General features: G+C 41.5%; 1 protein-coding gene across 5 annotated transcripts in view; it reads right to left on the minus strand.

Annotated features, from left to right (window-relative positions):
* Positions 1-21,406, minus strand: part of LOC140205260 (leucine zipper protein 2-like) — a 562,336-nt gene that overhangs the window by 150,426 nt on the left and 390,504 nt on the right. For all 5 annotated transcript variants that reach the window (XM_072272727.1, XM_072272728.1, XM_072272726.1 and 2 more), the window contains 2 exons: positions 19,527-19,608; positions 19,295-19,357 (listed from right to left, as the gene is read on the minus strand). In XM_072272727.1, the coding sequence (XP_072128828.1) occupies positions 19,295-19,357; positions 19,527-19,608 (145 nt within the window). The remainder of the gene's footprint in view (positions 1-19,294; positions 19,358-19,526; positions 19,609-21,406) is intronic.

Here is a 21,406-nt window from a genome sequence, read left to right on the forward strand (position 1 = left end):
AGGTCTGTAGAATTCAGAAGAGTGAGGGGTGACTTCATTTATTTTTTGCATAGTAGGGGAATTAAGGGCTATGGGGAAAAAGGCAAGTAAGTGAAATTGAGTCCATGTTCAGATCAGCCATGATCTTATTGAATGGTGGAGCAGGCTTGATGGCCAAGTGGCCTACTGCTTCTCCTTTTTCTTCAGTTCTTATGTTCTTAAACCTAGCAAATGATAAAAGGCCTTGATAGAGTGGATGTGGAGAGGATGTTTCCTATGGTGGGAGAGTGTAAGACTTGAGAACACAGCCTCAAAATAGAGGGGAGTCCTTTAAGAATGGAGATGAGGAGGAACTTCTTTAGCCAGAAACTGGTGAATCTGTGGAATTCTTTGCCCCACGCAGCTGTGGAGGCCAAGTCTTTATGTATATTTAAGGTAGAGATTGATAGATTATTGCTTGGTCAGGGCATGAAGGGATATGGGGGAAAGGCAGGAGGGTGGGCTGAGAGGGAAAATTGGATCACCCATGATGAAATGGCAGAGCAGACTCAGTGGGTCAAATGCCCTGATTCTGCTCCAATATCTTACAGTCTTATGGTCTTTGATAGAGACGTATATCCACCCTGCCCACCCAGTACCTTAGTACATGTGATAATAGTAAACTAATACCATGTTTTACTAATTACGAAATAAACTAAAGGCTATTCTGAGTTATGGGCTGGAAATATGAGCTGTTGACTGGACAGGTAAAGCAACAATGGCTCTTTACCAAAGTAAGGGTAGTATTGTGTAATTAGAAAGGGTAATAACACTAGCCAAATATTCCTCTCCCCATTCCTTTCTATTTTTCCTCAGGACTCCTCACTTTTTCACTCCTTGGTTCACTCAACTGTAGGAGATGTAACTACATCTCCTTCCTCACCATCATCCTGGTGCCGAGAGAGTCCTTCCAAGTGAGGCAAAGGTTCACGTGCACCTGCTCCAGCCATTTCTGTGACACTTGGTCTCCCAACCCCACCACCCACTCACTACCGGCAGCTGGCTCCTCTGCCCATCATTTCTCCTGTTTCCTTAGTCCACTGAGCACTGAATCTGCATCAGAGTCAAGTTGGTTGTCAGTGACGTATGTCATGAAATGTGATGTTTTGTGGGAGCAGTGGGATATAAAACTAACTATGATATATTAAAGACAAATAAAATGGTGTAATACCGGAATAGTGAGGTGGTGTTCATGGGTTCGTGGACCATTCAAACGGGAAGAAAATGTTGAGCATGTGTCTTCGGGCTCCTTTACCTCCTCGTTGATGGCATTAATGAAAGCTAGCATATCCCAGATGGTGACGGTCCTTAATGATGGTGCCACCTCCTTGAGGCACTGCCTTTTGAAGATATCCTTGACAGTGAGGAAGCTTATGCCTGTGATGGAGCTGTCTCAGTCCACAATCCTCTGCAGCCTCTTACGGTCTTGCGCATTGTGCATCTTGCACAGATGCTTTTTTTACTAGTGGGGAGGTAATTGCCTTGCTGCTGCTTGTGGGTGGGAGGGGGAAGCTTTGGGGTTCTAACATTTAACTGTCGTTCATTCTTTGGGGCACTCCTCTGTTTTCGTGGATGTTTGCGAAGAAAAAGAACTTCAGGATGTATATTGTATACATTTCTTTGACATTAAATGTACCTATTGAACCATACCAAGTGGTGATTCAACTAACCAGAATGCTCCCCATGTCTGCAGAGGTGATTTAGTCTTTGGTGACTGTCTCTCTCTTCCCCCTCTGACCTTTGTGCCAGCCATCTTCCCTTTTCACTCACATTCCTGAGGCAATGTCTTGAGCAGAAGCATCTCTTCACAGATGCTGCTCAACCCACTGAGTTGCTCCAGCAGTTGATTTTACGGCCCGTTAACAGACTGGATTTGACTGGGCACTGAAGTCAGTGTGTTGAAGGACATCAAATGGATTTATTAACTGGGGGAATGAGTTAAGGGTGGGACTTGCTGGTGCACTGTTGCCAACTGAACAATGGATGGATTGTTTAAGAACAAGTCGAAGTGAAAGAAAATGCCAGGCAGTTGGACAACAGATATTCTAATCACTACTTGGTAGAGGGAAGAAAACATCAGTGGAAGCCTGTAGGGGCATGTTGTGTGAGGAAGTTGATGGGAAAAGAGAATGGCTAATTGTATCTGTAAGATCAGCAAGAAAGGAATCTGGGCTGTTTAAAGTTTAGGGATTCTACTGACCTGTAGGTTGTGCCAAAGAAAGTACTGACATGCTACAGCTATTTACTCATGTCTCCAGTTAACTGCTGGATTTTCAGAACCCTGAGAACTTAAGCCAGCGTTTGTTAACTTGAATCAAGCTTCCAATTAGCAATGACCCAATTAAAATGTCGTACTAAATCATCCCGCATTTCCGAGACATAAACCTTGTACCACAGGTACACAGCCTGCCTTTCCCAGTTTTTAATTTTTAAACTCCCCTACTTTCTTCCTGTGTGCCCTTGCTTGAACAGCCAAACCCAATAGTTCTTATTCCCATCAAGACACGCATTTCTTTGTCTCCCACTGCTACTTGCCTCTTTCAAGTGTCACCCTAACCGCTGGAAATCTGTCTTCTTTTGTTTGTGCTACCAGTGCCAATCTGCAGCCCTGTCAAGAGCTTGCAGCAACGTTGTTGACAGGCAAAACTGACACTCAGACAGGAATGGCTGTGCAAATATGTCAGGTGAATGCTTCCCGCTGCACATCACTCCAGCCCCCTAGAGCACTCCTAAAATAAACTTTTACTGATATTAAACCCTGATAAGTAATTAGCAATGGCACTCATTTCCCCTGTGGATACAATTTTTAAAACTGTCTAAAATCTGGAATGGATGAACCATAGTTGGATTAAAGAGGTAGAAATTCATTTTTGGTCACTGACCATAAAGCTATTTGCAAATGTCAGCTGCTAGTTGCACACATCCTAAAATATCTATTTCTGCTCATCTGCAAGAAACCAAAAGCGCAGCGTTGGGTACAGCTAGAGGACAATATGCTCTCTGAAGATCAAATAAATATTTTTTAAATAACAAGGTAAGAGTATTGCTGGGGGTGGGATGTGGTGACAAGCAAATTTATGGACCCCAGTTTCCAACAATTATTTGACACTGTAAGAATTCTTGTGAACATGGACACGATGCGTATTTAACATGCTGCACCAAAAGCTGGCATATTTAAATTTCTCTGCATGCCTCTGATTATTGAATTATATGGGTCTCCAAAATATGATCTAAATGTAACAGATTTAAATATATTAAATGTTGTGACAGTAGCTTGACTCTCTGACTTTCTCATCCTCATTCAAGTACAAAATCACACTTGAACAGCCATTACATCCATGCTTATAATCCTTGATGAAATCGGAGAATTACCACTCTGACTTTCGCTGTTAATCTAAAAGTGCTTTTCACTTGGTCCTCATACACTCAGTGGTCATTTTATTAGGTTCCTCCTGTACCTAATAAAGTGGCTACTGAGTGTATGTTTTGGTCTTCTGCTGATGTAGCCCGTCCCCATCCACTTCAGGGTTCAACGTGTTGTTCATTCAGAGTTGCTCTTCTGCACACCGCATGGTTATTTGAGTTGCTCTCACCTTCCTGTTAGTTTAAACCGGATTGGCCACTCTCTTCTGACCTCTCTCATTAACAAATCACGTTTGCCCACAAAACTGTCACTCACTGGATGCTTTTTGCTCCTTGTGCCAATCTCTGCAAACTCTAGAGTGGATGTTCCCAACCTAGGGTCCACAGACCCCTTGGTAAATGGAAGGGGACCATGTCATAAAAAAAGGTTGGGAACCCCTGCTCTCGAGACTGTTGTTTGTGAAAGCTTAGTAAATCAGCAGTTTCTGAGATACTCAAACCACCCTGTATAACACCATGGTCAAATTTCTTCCCCATTCTGATATTTGGTCTGAGTAACAACTGAACGTCTTGATTATGTCTGTATGCTTTTATGTCTTGAGTTGCTGCCCCATGATTGGCTGATTATATATTTGAATTAATGAGCAGGTGTACAAATATATTTACTAAAGTGGCCGCTGGGTGTAGATGGTACAATATTTGGTATATTAATTAGAAAAGCAATTATACCATCTATTAAATATCTATATAGATAGCCCAATCTATGAAACACCATGCTTAACATAATCATCGAAGAAGTAAAAGACTGAGCATGCCTTTTGCATATTAACTTAGTATCCCTTGATAGCCTCAATAACTAAAGATCAGCAATGCTATCTTAAATATATTTTGTGATAGAGTCTCCACACAAACTCCCTTGGGTGATGAATTCAAAGATTCACTTCTGAAGACTTCACTCCATCTTTGGTGAAGATATTTCTTCTCATCATTCAATTTCTAGAGGACTCCTTTGTAGGCAAGTTAAATGCTTGTATCCTCGGGAAATTTGTGATCAACTGTGATAATTTCTGTCTTCTGATCATCTTTACAAGATCTTGGCTAAAATTAATTTGGGAAATTTCAGGTGAGTTCCCAATTGATACAATGCAGTCCCAGATTGTCTGCAATCTGACACTAATTGAACAGTCACATTTAGAAGTGCCTCGAGGGCGTTTGCATGGAAAATAGAAATATGACAGGAAGATATTGATGCCTGGATTCCCCATTTGTTCATGAATACCCACCCAAATAAAATTCCTGACATTACAATATTTTTTCTTGAACTTACATGTTCATCTGGGTGGGTTAACACTGCTCCTCACTGTCCGTCAAGGATGAATCTTTAGTTATGGTCTAACCCTTACACCTCATTATCTACCCTCACTGTGAAACTGTAAAACTATATTCTGCATTTTGTTATTATTTTCCCCTTTCTACTACCTTAATGTGCTTATATTCAGCAATGAGGAAGGGTTAATTAGCAATCTTGTCGTGAGAGGCCCCTTGGGTAAGAGTGACCATAATATGGTGGAATTCTTTATTAAGATGGAGAGTGACATAGTTAATTCAGAAACAAGGGTTCTGAACTTAAAGAGGGGTAACTTTGAAGGTATGAGACGTGAATTAGCTAAGATAGACTGGCAAATGACACTTAAAGGATTGACGGAAGATATGCAATGGCAAGCATTTAAAGGTTGCATGGATGAACTACAACAATTGTTCATCCCAGTTTGGCAAAAGAATAAATCAAGGAAGGTAATGCACCCGTGGCTGACAAGAGAAATTAGGGATAGTATCAAATCCAAAGAAGAAGCATACAAATTAGCCAGAGAAAGTGGCTCACCTGAGGACTGGGAGAAATTCAGAGTTCAGCAGAGGAGAACAAAGGGCTTAATTAGGAAGGGGAAAAAAGATTATGAGAGAAAACTGGCAGGGAACATAAAAACTGACCGTAAAAGCTTTTATAGATATGTAAAAAAGAAAAGACTGGTAAAGACAAATGGAGGTCCCCTACAGACAGAAACAGGTGAATTGATTATGGGGAGCAAGGACATGGCAGACCAATTGAAGTGAGATCCAGTGAGATGGAGGAACTGAGCGAAATACATGTTAGTAGGGAAGTGGTGTTGGGTAAATTGAAGGGATTAAAGGCAGATAAATCCCCAGGGCCAGATGGTCTGCATCCCAGAGTGCTTAAGGAAGTAGCCCAAGAAATAATGGATGCATTAGTGATAATTTTTCAAAACTCGTTAGATTCTGGACTAGTTCCTGAGGATTGGAGAGTGGCTAATGTAACCCCACTTTTTAAAAAAGGAGGGAGAGAGAAACCGGGGAACTATAGACCGGTTAGCCTAACGTTGGTGGTGGGGAAACTGCTGGAGTCAGTTATCAAAGATGTGATAACAGCACGTTTGGAAAGCGGTGAAATCATCGGACAAAGTCAGCATGGATTTGTGAAAGGAAAATCATGTCTGACGAATCTCATAGAATTTTTTGAGGATGTAACTAGTAGAGTGGATAGGGGAGAACCAGTGGATGTGGTATATTTGGATTTTCAAAAGGCTTTTGACAAGGTCCCACACAGGAGATTAGTGTGCAAACTTAAAGCACACGGTATTGGCGGTAAGGTATTGATGTGAATAGAGAATTGGTTAGCAGACAGGAAGCAAAGAGTGGGAATAAACGGGACCTTTTCAGAATGGCAGGCGGTGACTAGTGAGGTACAGCAATGCTCAGTGCTGGGACCCCAGTTGTTTACAATATATATTAATGACTTGGATGAGGGAATTAAATCCAAGTTTGCGGATGACACGAAGCTGGGTGGCAGTGTTAGCTGTGAGGAGGATGCTAAGAGGATGCAGAGTGACTTGGATAGGTTGGGTGAGTGGGCAAATTCATGGCAGATGCAATTTAATGTGGATAAATGTGAAGTTATCCACTTTGGTGGCAAAAATAGGAAAACAGATTATTATCTGAATGGTGGCTGATTAGGAAAAGGGGAGGTGCAACGAGACCTGGGTGTCATTATACACCAGTCATTGAAAGTGGGCATGCAGGTACAGCAGGCGGTGAAAAAGGCGAATGTATGCTGGCATTTATAGCGAGAGGATTCGAGTACAGGAGCAGGGAGGTACTACTGCAGTTGTACAAGGCCTTGGTGAGACCACACCTGGAGTATTGTGTGCAGTTTTGGTATCCTAATCTGAGGAAAGACATCCTTGCCATACAGGGAGTACAAAGAAGGTTCACCAGATTGATTCCTGGGATGGCAGGACTTTCATATGAAGAACGACTGGATGAACTGGGCTTGTACTCGTTGGAATTTAGAAGATTGAGGGGGGATCTGATTGAAACGTATAAAATCCTAAAGGGATTGGACAGGCTAGATGCAGGAAGATTGTTCCCGATGTTGGGGAAGTCCAGAACAAGGGGTCACAGTTTGAGGATAGAGGGGAAGCCTTTTAGGACTGAGATTAGGAAAAACTTCTTCACACAGAGATTGGTGAATCTGTGGAATTCTCTGCCACAGGAAACAGTTGAGTCCAGTTCATTGGCTATATTTAAGAGGGAGTTAGATATGGCCCTTGTGGCTACGGGGATCAGGGGGTATGGAGGGAAGGCTGGGTCGGGGTTCTGAGTTGGATGATCAGCCATGATCATAATAAATGGCGGTGCAGGCTCGAAGGGCCGAATGGCCTACTCCAGCACCTATTTTCTATGTTTCTATGAAATGATCCGTGTAGGTGGCAGGCAAAACCAAGTTTTTCACTGTATCCTGCTACATGTGGCAATAATAAATCAGTTACCCGTTGCCATATATTGTCAATAAATTGCCTTGATGTGTTAGCAGCAACAAGGACACCTGTATACAAAATGGATGCAAAATGAGTGATTAGTGTGATACTGTTGTAGCTCAAGTTGTCTGAGTTCAATTCTGGTGTGCTCTGTAAGGAATCACTGTACGTGTGCCCTATGGAATGTGTGGTTTTCCCACGAGTGCTCTGGTTTCCTCCCTCAGACCAAGGACGTACTGGGTAGGTTAATTGGTCATTGTAAATTGTCCTGTGATTAGGTTAGGCTTAAGTCAGAGTTGTTGGGAGTTGCTGGGGTGGCAAGGCGTGAAGGGCTGGAAGGGCTATTCTCTGCTGTATCTCTAAATAAAAAAACTGTGAGAGGTATATGTCAGGTCTCAGAATATTTCCATCCTTCTCATTTCCTGTAACCTATTCGCTCTTGCATTCTCTTCAACTCTCTTTTAATACTCCTCTCACACTAGAAGTAATGAACCTAGCAACATGTTCATCCTTGGAAAAATCTGGAGCACCCAAGGCAGAACATACAAACTCCATACAGACAGCAATGGATCAGACCTGATTCACTGGAGTTGTGAAGCAACACTAGAAGTAATTTACAGTGGACAATGAACTTACCATCCTGTCCATCTTTGGGATGTGGGAAGAATCTGGAGCACCCAGATTTGCGAAGGGCTATTTCAAGGGTGAATAGTCAATTTTGAACGAGGTTGGAGGCAACATCAGATGCACAGCAACTCTGGCAGGATCTGCAAGACATTACTTCCTACAAAGCAAAACCCAACTGCATGAATGGAGCGATGCTTCACTACCGGATGAACTCAACGCCTTCTATGCCCGCTTTGAAAGGGAAAATACAACTACAGCTGTGAAGATCTCTGCTGCACCTGATGACCTTGTGATCTCCATCTCAGAGACTGATATTAGGCTGTCTTTAAAGAGAGTGAACCCTCGCAAGACAGAAGGGCCGATGGAGTACCTGCTAAGGCTCTGAAAACTTGTGCCAACCAACTAGAGGGCGTATTCAAGGACATTTTCAACCTCTCACTGCTGCAGATGAAACTTCCCACTTGCTTCAAAAAGGAGAACAATTATACCAGTGCCTTAGGAAAATAATGAGGGCTGTCTTACTGACTATCAACCGGTAGCACTTACGTCGACGGTGATGAAATGCTTTGAGAGGTTGGTCATGACTAGACTGAACTCCTGCCTCAGCAAGGACATGGACCCATTGCAATTTGCCTATCACCATAATAGGTCAACAGCAGATGCAATCTCATTGGCTCTCCACATGGCCTTAGACCACCTGGACAACACAAACACCCGTGTCAGGATGCAGCTCATCAACTATAGCTCAGCATTTAATACCATCATTCCCACAATCCTGATTGAGAAGTTGCAGAACCTGGGCCTCTGTACCTCCCTCTGCAATTGGATCCTTGACTTCCTAATTGGAAGACCACAATCTGTGCGGATAGGTGATAACATATCTTCCTCGCTGATAATCAACACTGGCACACCTCAGGGGTGTATTTAGCCCACTGCCTTACTCGCTGTATACACATGACTGTATGACTAGGCACAGCTCAAATACCATCTATAAATTTGCTGATGATACAACCATTGTTGGTAGAATCTCAGGTGGTGTCAAGAGGGCATACAGGAGTGAGATATGCCAACTAGTGAAGCGGTGCTGCAGCAACACCCTGGCAATCAACATCAGCAAATCAAAAGAACTGATTGTGGACTTCAGGAAGAGTAAGATGAAGGAACATATACCAATCCCTCACAGAGGGATCAGAAGTGGAGAGAGTGAGTAGTTTCAACTTCCTGAGTGTCTTACCTGGCCCCAACATATCAATGTAGTTATAAAGAAGGCAAGACAGCGGCTATAATTCATTAGGAGTTTGAAGAGATTTGGCATGTCAACAAATACACTCATATATAGTTGTACCATGGAGAGCATTCTGACAGGCTGCATCACTGTCTGGTATGAAGGGGCTACTGCACAGGACTGAAAGAAGCTGCAGAAGGTTGTAAATCTAGTCAGCTCCAACTTGGGTACTAGCCTACAAAGTACCCAGGACATCTTTAGGAAGTGGTGTCTCAGAAAGGAAGCGTCCATTATTAAGGACCTCCAGCACCCAGGGCATGCCCTTTTCTCATTGTTGCCATCAGGTAGGAGGTACAGAATCCTGAAGGCACACACTCAGTGATTCAGCAACAGCTTCTTCCCCTCTGCCATCCGATTCCTAAATGGACATTGAATCCTTGGACCCTACCTCACTTAAACACCAGCTGTATGGCAAAATAGCACAACACTGTCTCTTCCATCTCAGGTGACTGAAGAGGTTCAGCATGAGCCCCACAGATGAGGATCTACAGGGGCACCATTGAGTGCATATTGACTGGTTGCATCACCACCTGGTATGGGAACCACACAAACCTTGATCACTGGGCACTGCAGAGAATGGTACAGACAGTCCAGCGCATCTGTGGATGTGAGCTTCCCTCCATTGAGGACATTTACAGCACAGCTGCATAAAGAAGGCCTGGACGATCATTGGGGACATCCGTCATCCCAACCATAAACTGTTTTAGATGCTTCCATCCGGCAAACGGTACCGCTGCATTAAAGTCAGGAACAAAAGGCTACGGGACAGCTTCTTTCTATAAGCCATTAGGCTTTTAAATTCACATGTCTGTACATTGCGATGGAGTCATAATGCAAAGATTTTTACTCCCTCACGTTGTGGGAAGGATGTAATATTTAAATAAATTTGAATTCAAATTCAAGTTCAAATTCAGATGTCAATGTCTAAGTAGATTTATTATTGCAGTGCATACATGTCACCATATACTAACTTGTGATTCCTTTTATTTGCAGGTATTTACAGGAAAATAAAGATATAGAACAGAATTTCTAGTATGTAAAATGGTGTATAAATAAAGACTGACAAATAAGTAATGTGCAAAGGAAGACAAACTGTACAAATGAAAAAAGTAAATTATGCTGAGAATATGAATTGTAGAGTGCTTGAGGTGTGTAGATTGTGAAATTAGAGTAGTTATCCACACTGGTTCAGGAACCTAATGGTTGCAGGGTAATAATTGTTCCTGAGTCTGCTGGCCTGGGACCAAAGGTTCCTATACTTCCTTCCCGATGGTAGTAGGGTAGTAATGAGAAGACAGCATAGTCTAGATGGTGAGGGTCCTTAGATATGGCTGTCTTGTGGCAATGTCCCTTGTAAATGTGCTGAATGATGGGAAGGCTTTGCCTGTGATGGATCAGGTTTACATTCCCACCTCTCAGTAGATTTTTCTGTTCATGGGGCATTGGTATTTCCATACCAGACCATATATGGCTGGGAGTTAACCTTAGATCAACAAGGTGGCACCTCTTACAGCTCAGCATTCCCTCAAAAACACTAACCTCAGTCTAGATTAATTTGTACTTAGATTTTTTGGAGCTGGTCTTCAATCCTCAAACAATAAGTCACTTGACACACAACTGATGCCCAGCACTTCAAAAGATGTGCAAGTTATTCTCTCCATTTAAGCTGAAATGACTTCGACTTTATCTCCCATCAACATCTGCCCTCACCAAAGTGAGTAAGTTTTGTTGTCTCGAGCTATTACCTAGAAATAGACACCAAGCATTTTAAAAAGAGTTAAATCAGGTAAGAACAAAGGTCTTGTTTTCTCTTTGGAAGTATGTTGCAAATCACTCTGCAGTTAGTGAATGACTTTTGAAGTCACTCTGCTACTATGGGGAAGAGTTGAGATTTTGAGATTCATATGTACGAATCTATAAAGGTGAAGGACGTGTTGATAAAACTGTAAAAGAAGGCAGGTTTTATAAATGTGGGGATTTAGATGCAGCATTAATGTACTTAGCAGCTGTTCTATCATGTTATTATTTCTTGTGTTTTATCGGTTAGACCACCTTGGGAATTATAATGTGTGAGTTGCACCTGATACAGAAACTAGCGAAGGTTACTGAACAGATGTTAAATCTTTGAGAAACCACGGCAAATTACTAAATAGCCAAGGTAGCCCCTTCAAGTTTGCATCCTGGGGTGCATTAATGTAAAACACACAAGTTCAGAAAAGTTTTGTTTTCATGCTCAGTCCACAGATTCTTTTTCTCAAGGGTATATCTTCAATGAACTTGCTTTTCTCTTCTTCAGTTGCAGATTCTCTGGGAGGCATCTCCAGTACTAATAATTTGTAACCTTACCAAGTTGGATTTCAAGCATACAAACTCACACACTGGCCATATGTAATGGGGATTTGGATAAATGAACTCTATGATCTTCCATTCATTCTTTTTTAATAGAAAGTCCTCATATCCAAGTTCAGTAATATACAGTCTCAACAAGTGGACTCCATAATAGAAGCACACTTTATGAAATTTACCCTTACACCCTTATGAAATTAATAACATTTTCAAAAAAATAGTTATTCTTCACGTGACATCGTTAACACAGAAAAGGAAAAGGAATAAAATATCAGAAAACATGCATTGAAATTTGCTGAAGCAACACACACCTGGAGGTGTATTATGGAGTTTTTTCTTTGCAGCTTCCTTAAAGAGGAAGGTCAATAACTCAACTAAACATGCCTTTTATGAGAATGTTGGCAATTCATCTTTCCAGCTGTTTATGAATCTTCCACCAGACTTCTTCCGGCATTGTTCCCTGATGAATGGCTTCACCAGGATCTCATTTTACATTTAAGAATGTAATAAAATCTTCAAGAGGCCAATGATCTTGAAGATCTTATGTGAGTTGTACTATGAAGCAACAATGATTGGCAGAAGTTACCGGCAGTAACCGAATGAGGATCTTTGGCCCAATATGCTGACCATTTATTCTTCTCCATAGATGCTGCCTGATCTGCTGAATTCCTCCAGTATTTTGTGTGTGTTGCTCTTGAAACAACTCAGTGTCATTTGTCATTTGGTTTTCCGTTGCAATAGAACAAAGATTCCCAACCTCCAGTCCATTGACCCCTTGCTTAATTGTATTGGTCAATAGCATAGAAAAGGTTGGGAACCCCTGTGTTAGAAGGATACTTGTTTTGGAGTCAGTGCAGGGTAGACTCACTTGAATGACTCCAGGAACAAAAGCATACCCTCTGAGTAGAGGTTGAATATGTCTGGCTTATGTGAAGCATGTGTTGACAGTAGCATTGCAGTGATGAGAAGGGAGATCAACTATACCATATTGGATGGAAGAGGAGCATTAGGAGACAAATAGCTTATTCCTGCTTCTGTTTCTTACATAGAAACATAGGAACACAGAAATCTACAGTACATTACGGGCCCTTTGGGCCACAATACTGTGTCGACCATGTAACCGACTCTAGAAACTGCCTAGAATTTCCCTACCGCATAGCCCTCTAATTTTTTGGACTTCCATGTACCTTGTTTCCTCTCTGATATATAGAAGAACACCAAAAATGGCATTTGCATTAGCTTAGTAAGTACTAGTAATGCAACGGAAAATTAGAGTGGGATTTATTGTTTATGGTTTTAGTTTTATATATGAAGGTAAATTAACAGTCTTTGAATCACCCAGCATTATTGTGCCGTGACTAGTACCATAACAAGGTTCTCAATCAGTAAACTGATAATATGAGTGCAATCTAAATTATCATAAACATGATTTAGATTTCATCACAATGTGTCAACAGTAGCTAGGCTTTGATTCATTAGTATGCAATAAACCAACATTAGAGATTCAAGGTTACCGAGCTTCAAAATTCCATTGAGTGCTAAGTGGAAATATAATGCATTTATGATGTGCACAGAGAAATTCAACTATTTGAGATTTCTGTTCACCACCCTTGAAGAGAAAGTGACCTGAGGCTCATGGCTTTTCCAGAAAATTCCAAGAATATGTATTAAAAGCTTTAGCACAACAGATGAAATATGATATTAATCCCATTTTGAACCCAGAAAAGGAGAGTGTTTTTATCACAATGAATGTCAAGTTCCTGGGGAGAGTTGTAAAACAGAGTGACTGAGGGGTACTAGTATATAGTTCTCTGAAAGAGGCAATGCAAAACTTCAGAGTTCAAAGGAAATTTATTATCAAGGTTCAGTAATGTCAAATGAGATTTATTTTCTTGCGGCCATTCACAGTAAAACAAAAAAATGAAACAAAAAAACAAGCAAAAGAATAATAATAATAATAATTAAATAAGCATTAAATATCAAGAACATGAGATGAGGAGTCCTTGAAATTGAGTCCATAGGCTGTGGGAACAGTTCAGTTTTGGGATGAGTGAAGCTGAGTGAAGTTATCCCTCCTGGTTCAAGAGCATGATCAGAGTCAGAATCAGGTTTAATATCACTGGCATGTGTCATGATGCTTGTAGGGTAAAAACTGTTCCTAAATCTGCTGGTGTGGGACCTGAAGCTCCTGTACCTTCTTAATGATGGCAGCAGGGAGAAGAGAGCATGGTCTGAATGGTGGGCCTCTGATGATGAATGCTGCTTCCCTGCGACAGTATTCCATGTAGATGTGCTCAATAGTGAGGAGGTCTTTACCCTTGATGGACTGGGCCGTATCTACTCCTTTTTGTAGGCTTTTCCATTCAAGTGCATTGGTGTTTTCATACCAGCCCATCATGCAAACAGTCAATATACTCTCCACCACACATCTATAGAATTTTGTCAAAGTTTTGTGAGTAGTTTACAATGCAGGTAGACAATGTAGGGAAGAAGGTATATGCATACTTACTTTCATCACTGAGGGCACTGAGTAATGGGCTACTTCATACTAGGTTTCATACATTAACTAGATTTGCAGGGGGAGTGTTAGAGCAGATAGTGAGGTGGAGGAAGATAAAGGTCATGCGAGAACTGCAAGTATAGTGCATGGAGTAAAGCCAAATCTAACATATAAAGAGGCTTTGAAGAAAAAAGAAGCAGAATAAAGGGTGTAAAGGTAGTAAGGTAGAAGGGATAAAGTGCGTGTACTTCAATGCAAGAAGCATCAGGATCAAAGGTGATGAACTGAGAGCTTGGAAACATACACGGAATTATGATGTAGGTGCCATTGCAAAGACTTGGCTGGCACAAGGCAGGAAAGGATTCTCAATATTCCTGGATTTCAGTGCTTTAATAGGGATCGGCGGGGGAGGGGAGGTGGGGTGGCATTACTGGTCAGGGATACTATTACAGCTACAGAAAGGGTGGGTAATGTAGCAGGATCCTCTTTTAAATCAGTATGGGTGGAAGTCAGGAACAGGAAGGGAGCAGTTACTCTATTGGGAGTATTCTATAGGCCCCCTGGTAGCAGCAGAGATACCAAGGAGCAGATTGGGAGGAAGATTTTGGAAAGGTGCAAAAATAACATGGTTATTATCATGGGTGACTTTAACTTCCCTAATATTGATTGGCACCTGATTAGTTCCAATGGTTTAGATGGGGCAGAGTTTGTTAAGTGTATCCAGGACGGATACTTGTCACAGTATGTTGACAGGCTGACAAGGGGGAATGCCATACTAGATCTAGTATTAGGTAACAAACCGGGTCAGTTCACAGATCTCTCAGTGGGTGAGCATCTGGGGGACAGTGACCACCGCTCCCTGGCCTTTAACATTATCATGGAAAGGGATAGAATCAGAGAGGACAGGAAAAGTTTTAATTGGGGAAGGGCAAATTATGAGGCTGTGAGGCTAGAACTTGCAAGTGTGAATTGGGATGATGTTTTTGCAGAGAAATGTACCATGGACATGTGGTCAACGTTTAGGGATCTCTTGCAGGATGTTAGAGATAAATTTGTCCTGGTGAGGAAGATAAAGAATGGTAGGGTGAAGGAACCATGGGTGGCAAGTGAGGTGGAGAATCTAGTTAGGTGGAAGAAGGCAGCATACATGAGGTTTAGGAAGCAAGGATCAGATGGGCCTATTGAGGAATATAGGGTAGCAAGAAAGGAGCTTAAGAAGGGGCTGAGGAGAGCAAGAAAGGGGCATGGGAAAGCCTTGGCGAGTAGGGTAAAGGAAAACCCCAAGGCATTCTTCAATTATGTGAAGAACAAAAGGATGACAGGAGTGAAGGTAGGACCAATTAGAGATAAAGGTGGGAAGATGTGCTTGGAGGCTGTGGAAGTGAACGAGGTCCTCAATGAATTCTTCTCTTTGGTATTCACCAATGAGAGGGAACTTGATGACAGTGAGGACAATATGAGTGAGGTTGATTTTCTGGAGCATGTTAATATTAAGGGAGAGGAGTTGTTGGAATTGTTAAAATGCATTACGATGGTTAAATCCCCGGGGCCTGACAGTATATTCCCCAGGCTGTTCCACAAGGAGAGGGAAGAGATTGCTGAGCCTCTGGCTAGGATCTTTATGTCCTCATTGTCCACGGGAATGGTACTGGAGGATTGGAGGGAGGTGAATATTGTCCACTTGTTCAAAAAAGGTATTAAGGATAGTCCGGGTAATTATAGACCAGTGAGCCTTATGTCTGTGGTGGGAAAGCTGTTGGAAAAGATTCTTAGAGATAGGACCTATGGGCATACAGAGAATCACGGTCTGATCAGGGACAGTCAGCATAACTTTGTGAAGGGCAGATCATGTCTAACAAGCCTGATAGAGTTTTTTGAGGAGGTGACCAGGCATACAGATGAGGGTAGTGCAGTGGATGTGATCTACATGGGTTTTAGTAAGGCATTTGACAAGGTTCCACACTGTAGGCTTATTCAGAAAGTCAGAAGGCATGGGATCCAGGGAAGTTTAGCCAGCTGGATTCAGAATTGGCTTGCAAAGGGTCGTGGTGGAGGGAGAACATTCGGATTGGAGGGTTGTGACTAGTGGTGTCCCACAAGGATCGGTTCTGGGACCTCTACTTTTCATGATTTTTATTAATGACCTGGTTGTGGGGGTAGAAGGGTGGGGTGGCAAGTTTGCAGGCGACACAAAGGTTGGTGGTGTTGTGGATAGTGTAGAAGATTGTTGAGGGTTTCAGAGAGACATTGATAGAATGCAGAAGTGGGCTGAGAAGTGGCAGATGGAGTTCAACCTGGAGAAGTGTGAGGTGGTACACTTTGGAAGGACAAATTCCAAGGCAGAGTACAAAGTAAATGGTAGGATACTTGGTAGTGTGGAGGAGCAGAGGGATCTGGGGGTACATGTTCACAGATCCCTGAAATTTTCCTCACAGGTAGATAGGGTACTTAAGAAAGCTTATAGGGTGTTAGCTTTCATAAGTTGAGGGATAGAGTTTAAGAGTCGCAAGGTAATGATGCAGCTCCCTAAAACTTTGGTTAGGCCACACTTGGAGGACTGTGTCCAGTTCTGGTTGCCTCACTATACGAAAGATGTGGAAGCATTGGAAAGGGTACAGAGGAGATTTACCAGGATGCTGCCTGGTTTAGAGGGTATGCATTATGATCAGAGATTAAGGGAGCTAAGGCTTTACTCTTTGGAGAGAAGGAGGATGAGAGGAGACATGATAGAGGTGTACAAGATAATAAGAGGAATAGATAGAGTGGATAGCCAGCGCCTCTTCCCCAGGGCACCACTGCTCAATACAAGAGGACATGGCTTTAAGGTAAGGGATGGGAAGTTCAAGAGGGATATTAGAGGAAGGTTTTTTACTCAGAGGGTGGTTGGTGCATGGAATGCACTGCCTGAGTCAGTGGTGGAGGCTGATACACTAGTGAAATTTAAGAGACTACTAGACAGGTATATGGAGGAAATTAAGGTGGGGGTTATGGGAGGCAGGGTTTGAGGGTCGGCACAACATTGTGGGCCGAAGGGCCTGTACTGTGCTGTACTATTCTATGTTCTATGTTCTATACGGCTGTACTGCACTGGGAACATTGTGCGCCTTTCCAATTACCGTACGATAGGAAGAATGTGATTAAGCTCGAGATGGTGCAGTAAATATTCACAATGAGGGTGCAAGGACTGAATAGTTTGAGTTATCAGGAGAGATCAGCTAAACTGGGACTGTTGCTCCTGGAATGAAGGAGGACGAGAGGGGCCACATGGAAATTTATAAAATCATTGCGGGGCTCAAATAAAATGGATGGTCACAGTGTACTTCTTACCAGAGTAGGGGATTCTAAAATTGGATGCACTGTTTCCTGGTGAGAGGGGAAAGTTTTAAAGGGAACCTGAAAGAAAATGTGTCTACACAAAAGATTGTAGGCATATAGATCGAGCTGCCAGAAGAAGTGGTGCAAGGAGATATAATTGCAACGTTTGGAATATTTGGGCAGATTCACTGATAGGAAAAATCTAGAGGGCTACTGGCCAACCACAGGCAAATTAAACTAGCTTAAGTGGACACATTAGTTGACATGGATGAAGGCACCTGTTCAATTCTGTACAAGTCCATGAATCTATCAGAGGTAGATTGTTCCAGGATGGATATCTGCACCTTGGCAGAGTTGAAATCTACTCCAATGCATTTCTGTGTCCCTAAAATAACTATACGTTGAGCCCAGTTCCACGGACCACTGGGAAATTTCCTCAGATGTTAGAAAAGTGCCCTGTGAACGTAAAGTTGGAAGATTGCCCACCAGGGGTTGTGGGTTGGCTGTATCGCTGGAACATTCTGCCTTGTCTACTTTTGTCTCTGGAGTCCATCTCTGACAAATCACTGCCAACTTGTCATTTCCCTTTAGCGATATTAAGTGATGGTGTGTGTAGTTGTAGTTTATTTTCCTTGCTGTTTGTTATACTAAACAGATATTCTACAATTCAAGATATAAATTATTTAATTCCTTATCAGAGTACATTTTGCATTCAATATTTCTAACGGTTTAAAAGCAACCAATTAAGCCTTCTGGATTTGCATCTTTAAGTTGTCTTTCAAATTTCAAGATCCTTCCTGATCAATTAAGTTGCCTTTGTAAACTATCAGATTTGGCTATGTAATATCTTACCTTAAACTTCGTGCATACACACAAACTCTGAAGTCCAAATAATGTGACCAATTACAGCTAGTAATTTATCTGTGTGGATTAGTTTCAAAAACGTTGCATAGCGAAGCTATCATCTATAGTCATATTCGGTCAGCCTACAATTAGATTTTAGAAACACCACCTCCAATTCTTTGAATCCCTTCTCTTAGTGTGTTAGTGGAATAATGAAATTCTGAAAGTATCTTCTCCAATACAAAAGAGCAATGCATGTACGTCCTCCCTTGTTTTCCTTCCATCCAACACTATCTTAACAAATCCTATTAGAGATTAGTATGAACAGTATTGTAAAATATATTTATTTGAACTTCGGAACATTTTTAGAACATTATGTACTTGCCTGGAATGCAGCAAAGGATATCTGTGATCAATCCTTGAAAATTGTAATGCTATTTTTATATGTGAAAGTATCTCAGATCTTCCTGATAGATTACATGGTCAAAGTATGTTAATTTTCACATTACTTGGGGCCAGTCAACTGGGAGGAGCAGATAAATGCTCTTTTCAATTCTTATGCAAGGAGGGTAGAGGGGGTGAAAACTAAGCCGCGAATCCACACCCACAACTGCAAACATGAAGTTAAAATAATCTTTTTCCTTAACTCCCATCAATGTCCTTCAATCATCAATGTGAACATCACCATCAAAACTGTCCGAGTTCAAACTCTAAGCCAGTGGTTGACAAGGACAAGCAGAATGGGCTGAGTGGACTCCTTCAGTGCTATAAAAATTCTATGATTCAGGCCGAATGTGACATCAAAATGCCTGAGCAAAATGTGACTCATTTAGGTCTCTGCATAGACCTTTTACTTCTGTGACAATATTTCCCTCCATAAAGTTATTAATTAAATTGAATTTTTTACCAAAAGTTAAATTACAAGGTTTTAAAACACTATAAAAAAATAAATGAAATATGCTTATTCAGCTTCAAATTTCATACAAAACTGGAAATAGTTAACCTTGTAATGCCATGTTAAGAGGAATGAATGTTAAATCAATCATGGTCAACCGCCTGTGTAAGACTCAGCATTTAGACTCAGGCTGTTCTGCCAAATTATTTTCCTTCTCCGGCTTTTGCTCATACCCCTAGGAAGTCATGCACAGCTATACAAGTTCTTACCTCTTGCTGTAAATCTTTTATCAGCTTGCTCTTCCTTTCCACCTCAGCCTTTAAGAAGTTGATCTGTAACAGCAGCAAACCTGCAATATTAAATTACAGAGCTCCAACTACTACAACAGAGCGCAAAATAAACACACTTGCTTTATTATTGTGAAGAGCACAATTTTTTTTCACATTTTTTTCCAGCCATATTCAGAAAATAAACAGCCGCATTTTGCCTGTGACAGCTTACCCCAGCCTGCTGTTTCTCTGCTTTCAATGCAGCCTCATTGATCTGTTTCTGGAGGGCTTCCTGCAGAGATTTCATTTCGTCTCTGATTGAAAAGAAAGAATTGATGCCTCAAAATACTGACTGTATTCTGAAAAGTCTTGAAGGTACAATTGCTTTTTGCATATTGAAACACCGCATTTTTCTGCTTTAATGATTTGAAGCTACAGTTTGAAACAAGTTGTTAAAAGTTTGACTATCTTATAAACCCTACCTCACACACTATTGGAATTTAGATGGCAGTTTTTGCAGTTTGAACTGTTTTATGAAACTGGCAGTGCAAGGATATCATCATCATCATCATCATCATCATGCTTAATTTCTAAGTTAAGGACATGTTCAGAACAGCTTTGTGGGCCGAAGGGCCTGTATTGTGCTGTAGGTTTTCTACATTTCTATGTTTCATGGTGTATGACATGGGCGATCATGGTCTTACATCTGTTTTTAATTACTTATTCTTTTCTATATCCGTGACCATGATTGTTCTTGGTAATTTTTTCTACAGAAATGGTTTACCATTGCCTTCTTCTGGGCAGTGTCTTTACAAGATGGGTGACGCCAGCCATTATCAGTACTCTTCAGAGATTGCTTTCCTGGTGGTCACGTAACTAGGACTGGTGACATGCATCAGCTGCTCATATGACCAGCCTCACGTGGGGAGGCTAAGCAAGTGCTACACCTTGCCCAAGGCTAGCGGAGGGAAAGAGAACCTTACACCTCCTTTGGTAGAGACGTACCTCCACCCCACAGCCCTGCAAGGATATACAGACAAAGAAAACAACAGGTTGATGTAGATATTCTCCTACTTAAGTTGTGATATAACTGATAAAATATCAAGGAGGTTTTTTAAAGCTGAGATAATGAATGTACTTAAGTCATAGGGATGAATGCACTTAAGAAGATTAAACGCATAGGTAGAGAGAGAGACAAGAAAGATTTATAAATAAATCTAATGGATGTTGTGGAAAACAAATAGATCTACAGATGCTTAAATATGAAGCACAAACAGAAATGCTGAAATAAATCAGCATTTTGGATCACTGGGAAGAGTCACTGGCACGACTTGAGGTGACACAGTACTGTAGAGGTTAGCATAACACTATTACAGCGCTATCAACCCAGGTTCAATTCCTGCCACTCTCTGTGTGTGTTTCCTCTGAGTGCTCTGGTTTCCTCCCACAGTCCAAAGACGCACAGGTTGGTAGGTTAATTGGTTACATGGATGTAATTGGGCAGCACTACCTTGTTGGGTCTGATAGACCTGTTACTGTGCTGTATTTCTAAAAAACATGATGCATTAGATATTGCTTGGCTGGCTGAGTTCTTCCAGCATTTCAGTTTTTGGTTTTCTTCAAGGGATGGTCAATTTAGTTACAATCAAAATGAAGACAGTTCACAACGGTTCTCAAACTACACAGAAAGTAGCATGATGATGTGTGAATAGCTACACCTGAGACAATTAAGAATTTTGCATTGCTTGATGAAAGAGGTGGCCTGAAAGCATTGATTTGTGCTATAAACCTCTTTAATCCTGAGAAGAAAGCAGAAAGTGCATAAGAAATGAGTGTAGTGCGCTTGATACAAGAACTATTAAGGGAGATCTTCCTGGCTTCCCACCCAGGGACAGGGAACTATCGGGATTAATAAATATTGGATAATATTGTGCATAATTCCTTTACAGATATGCACTTTGATCTCTGATTCTTCCAGTTGTTTATATTGGCCAACAAGTGTACTTGAAACATAAATTTGGGTAAATGTTTCTACCATTCTTCGATAGTTATCAGAAGATATTTAACCAATTTCCCCCGGGATCAATAAGGTATGACTATGACTATGACTAT

Source organism: Mobula birostris, chromosome 11, assembly GCF_030028105.1.
Source record: "Mobula birostris isolate sMobBir1 chromosome 11, sMobBir1.hap1, whole genome shotgun sequence".
NCBI classification, from domain to species: domain Eukaryota; kingdom Metazoa; phylum Chordata; class Chondrichthyes; order Myliobatiformes; family Myliobatidae; genus Mobula; species Mobula birostris.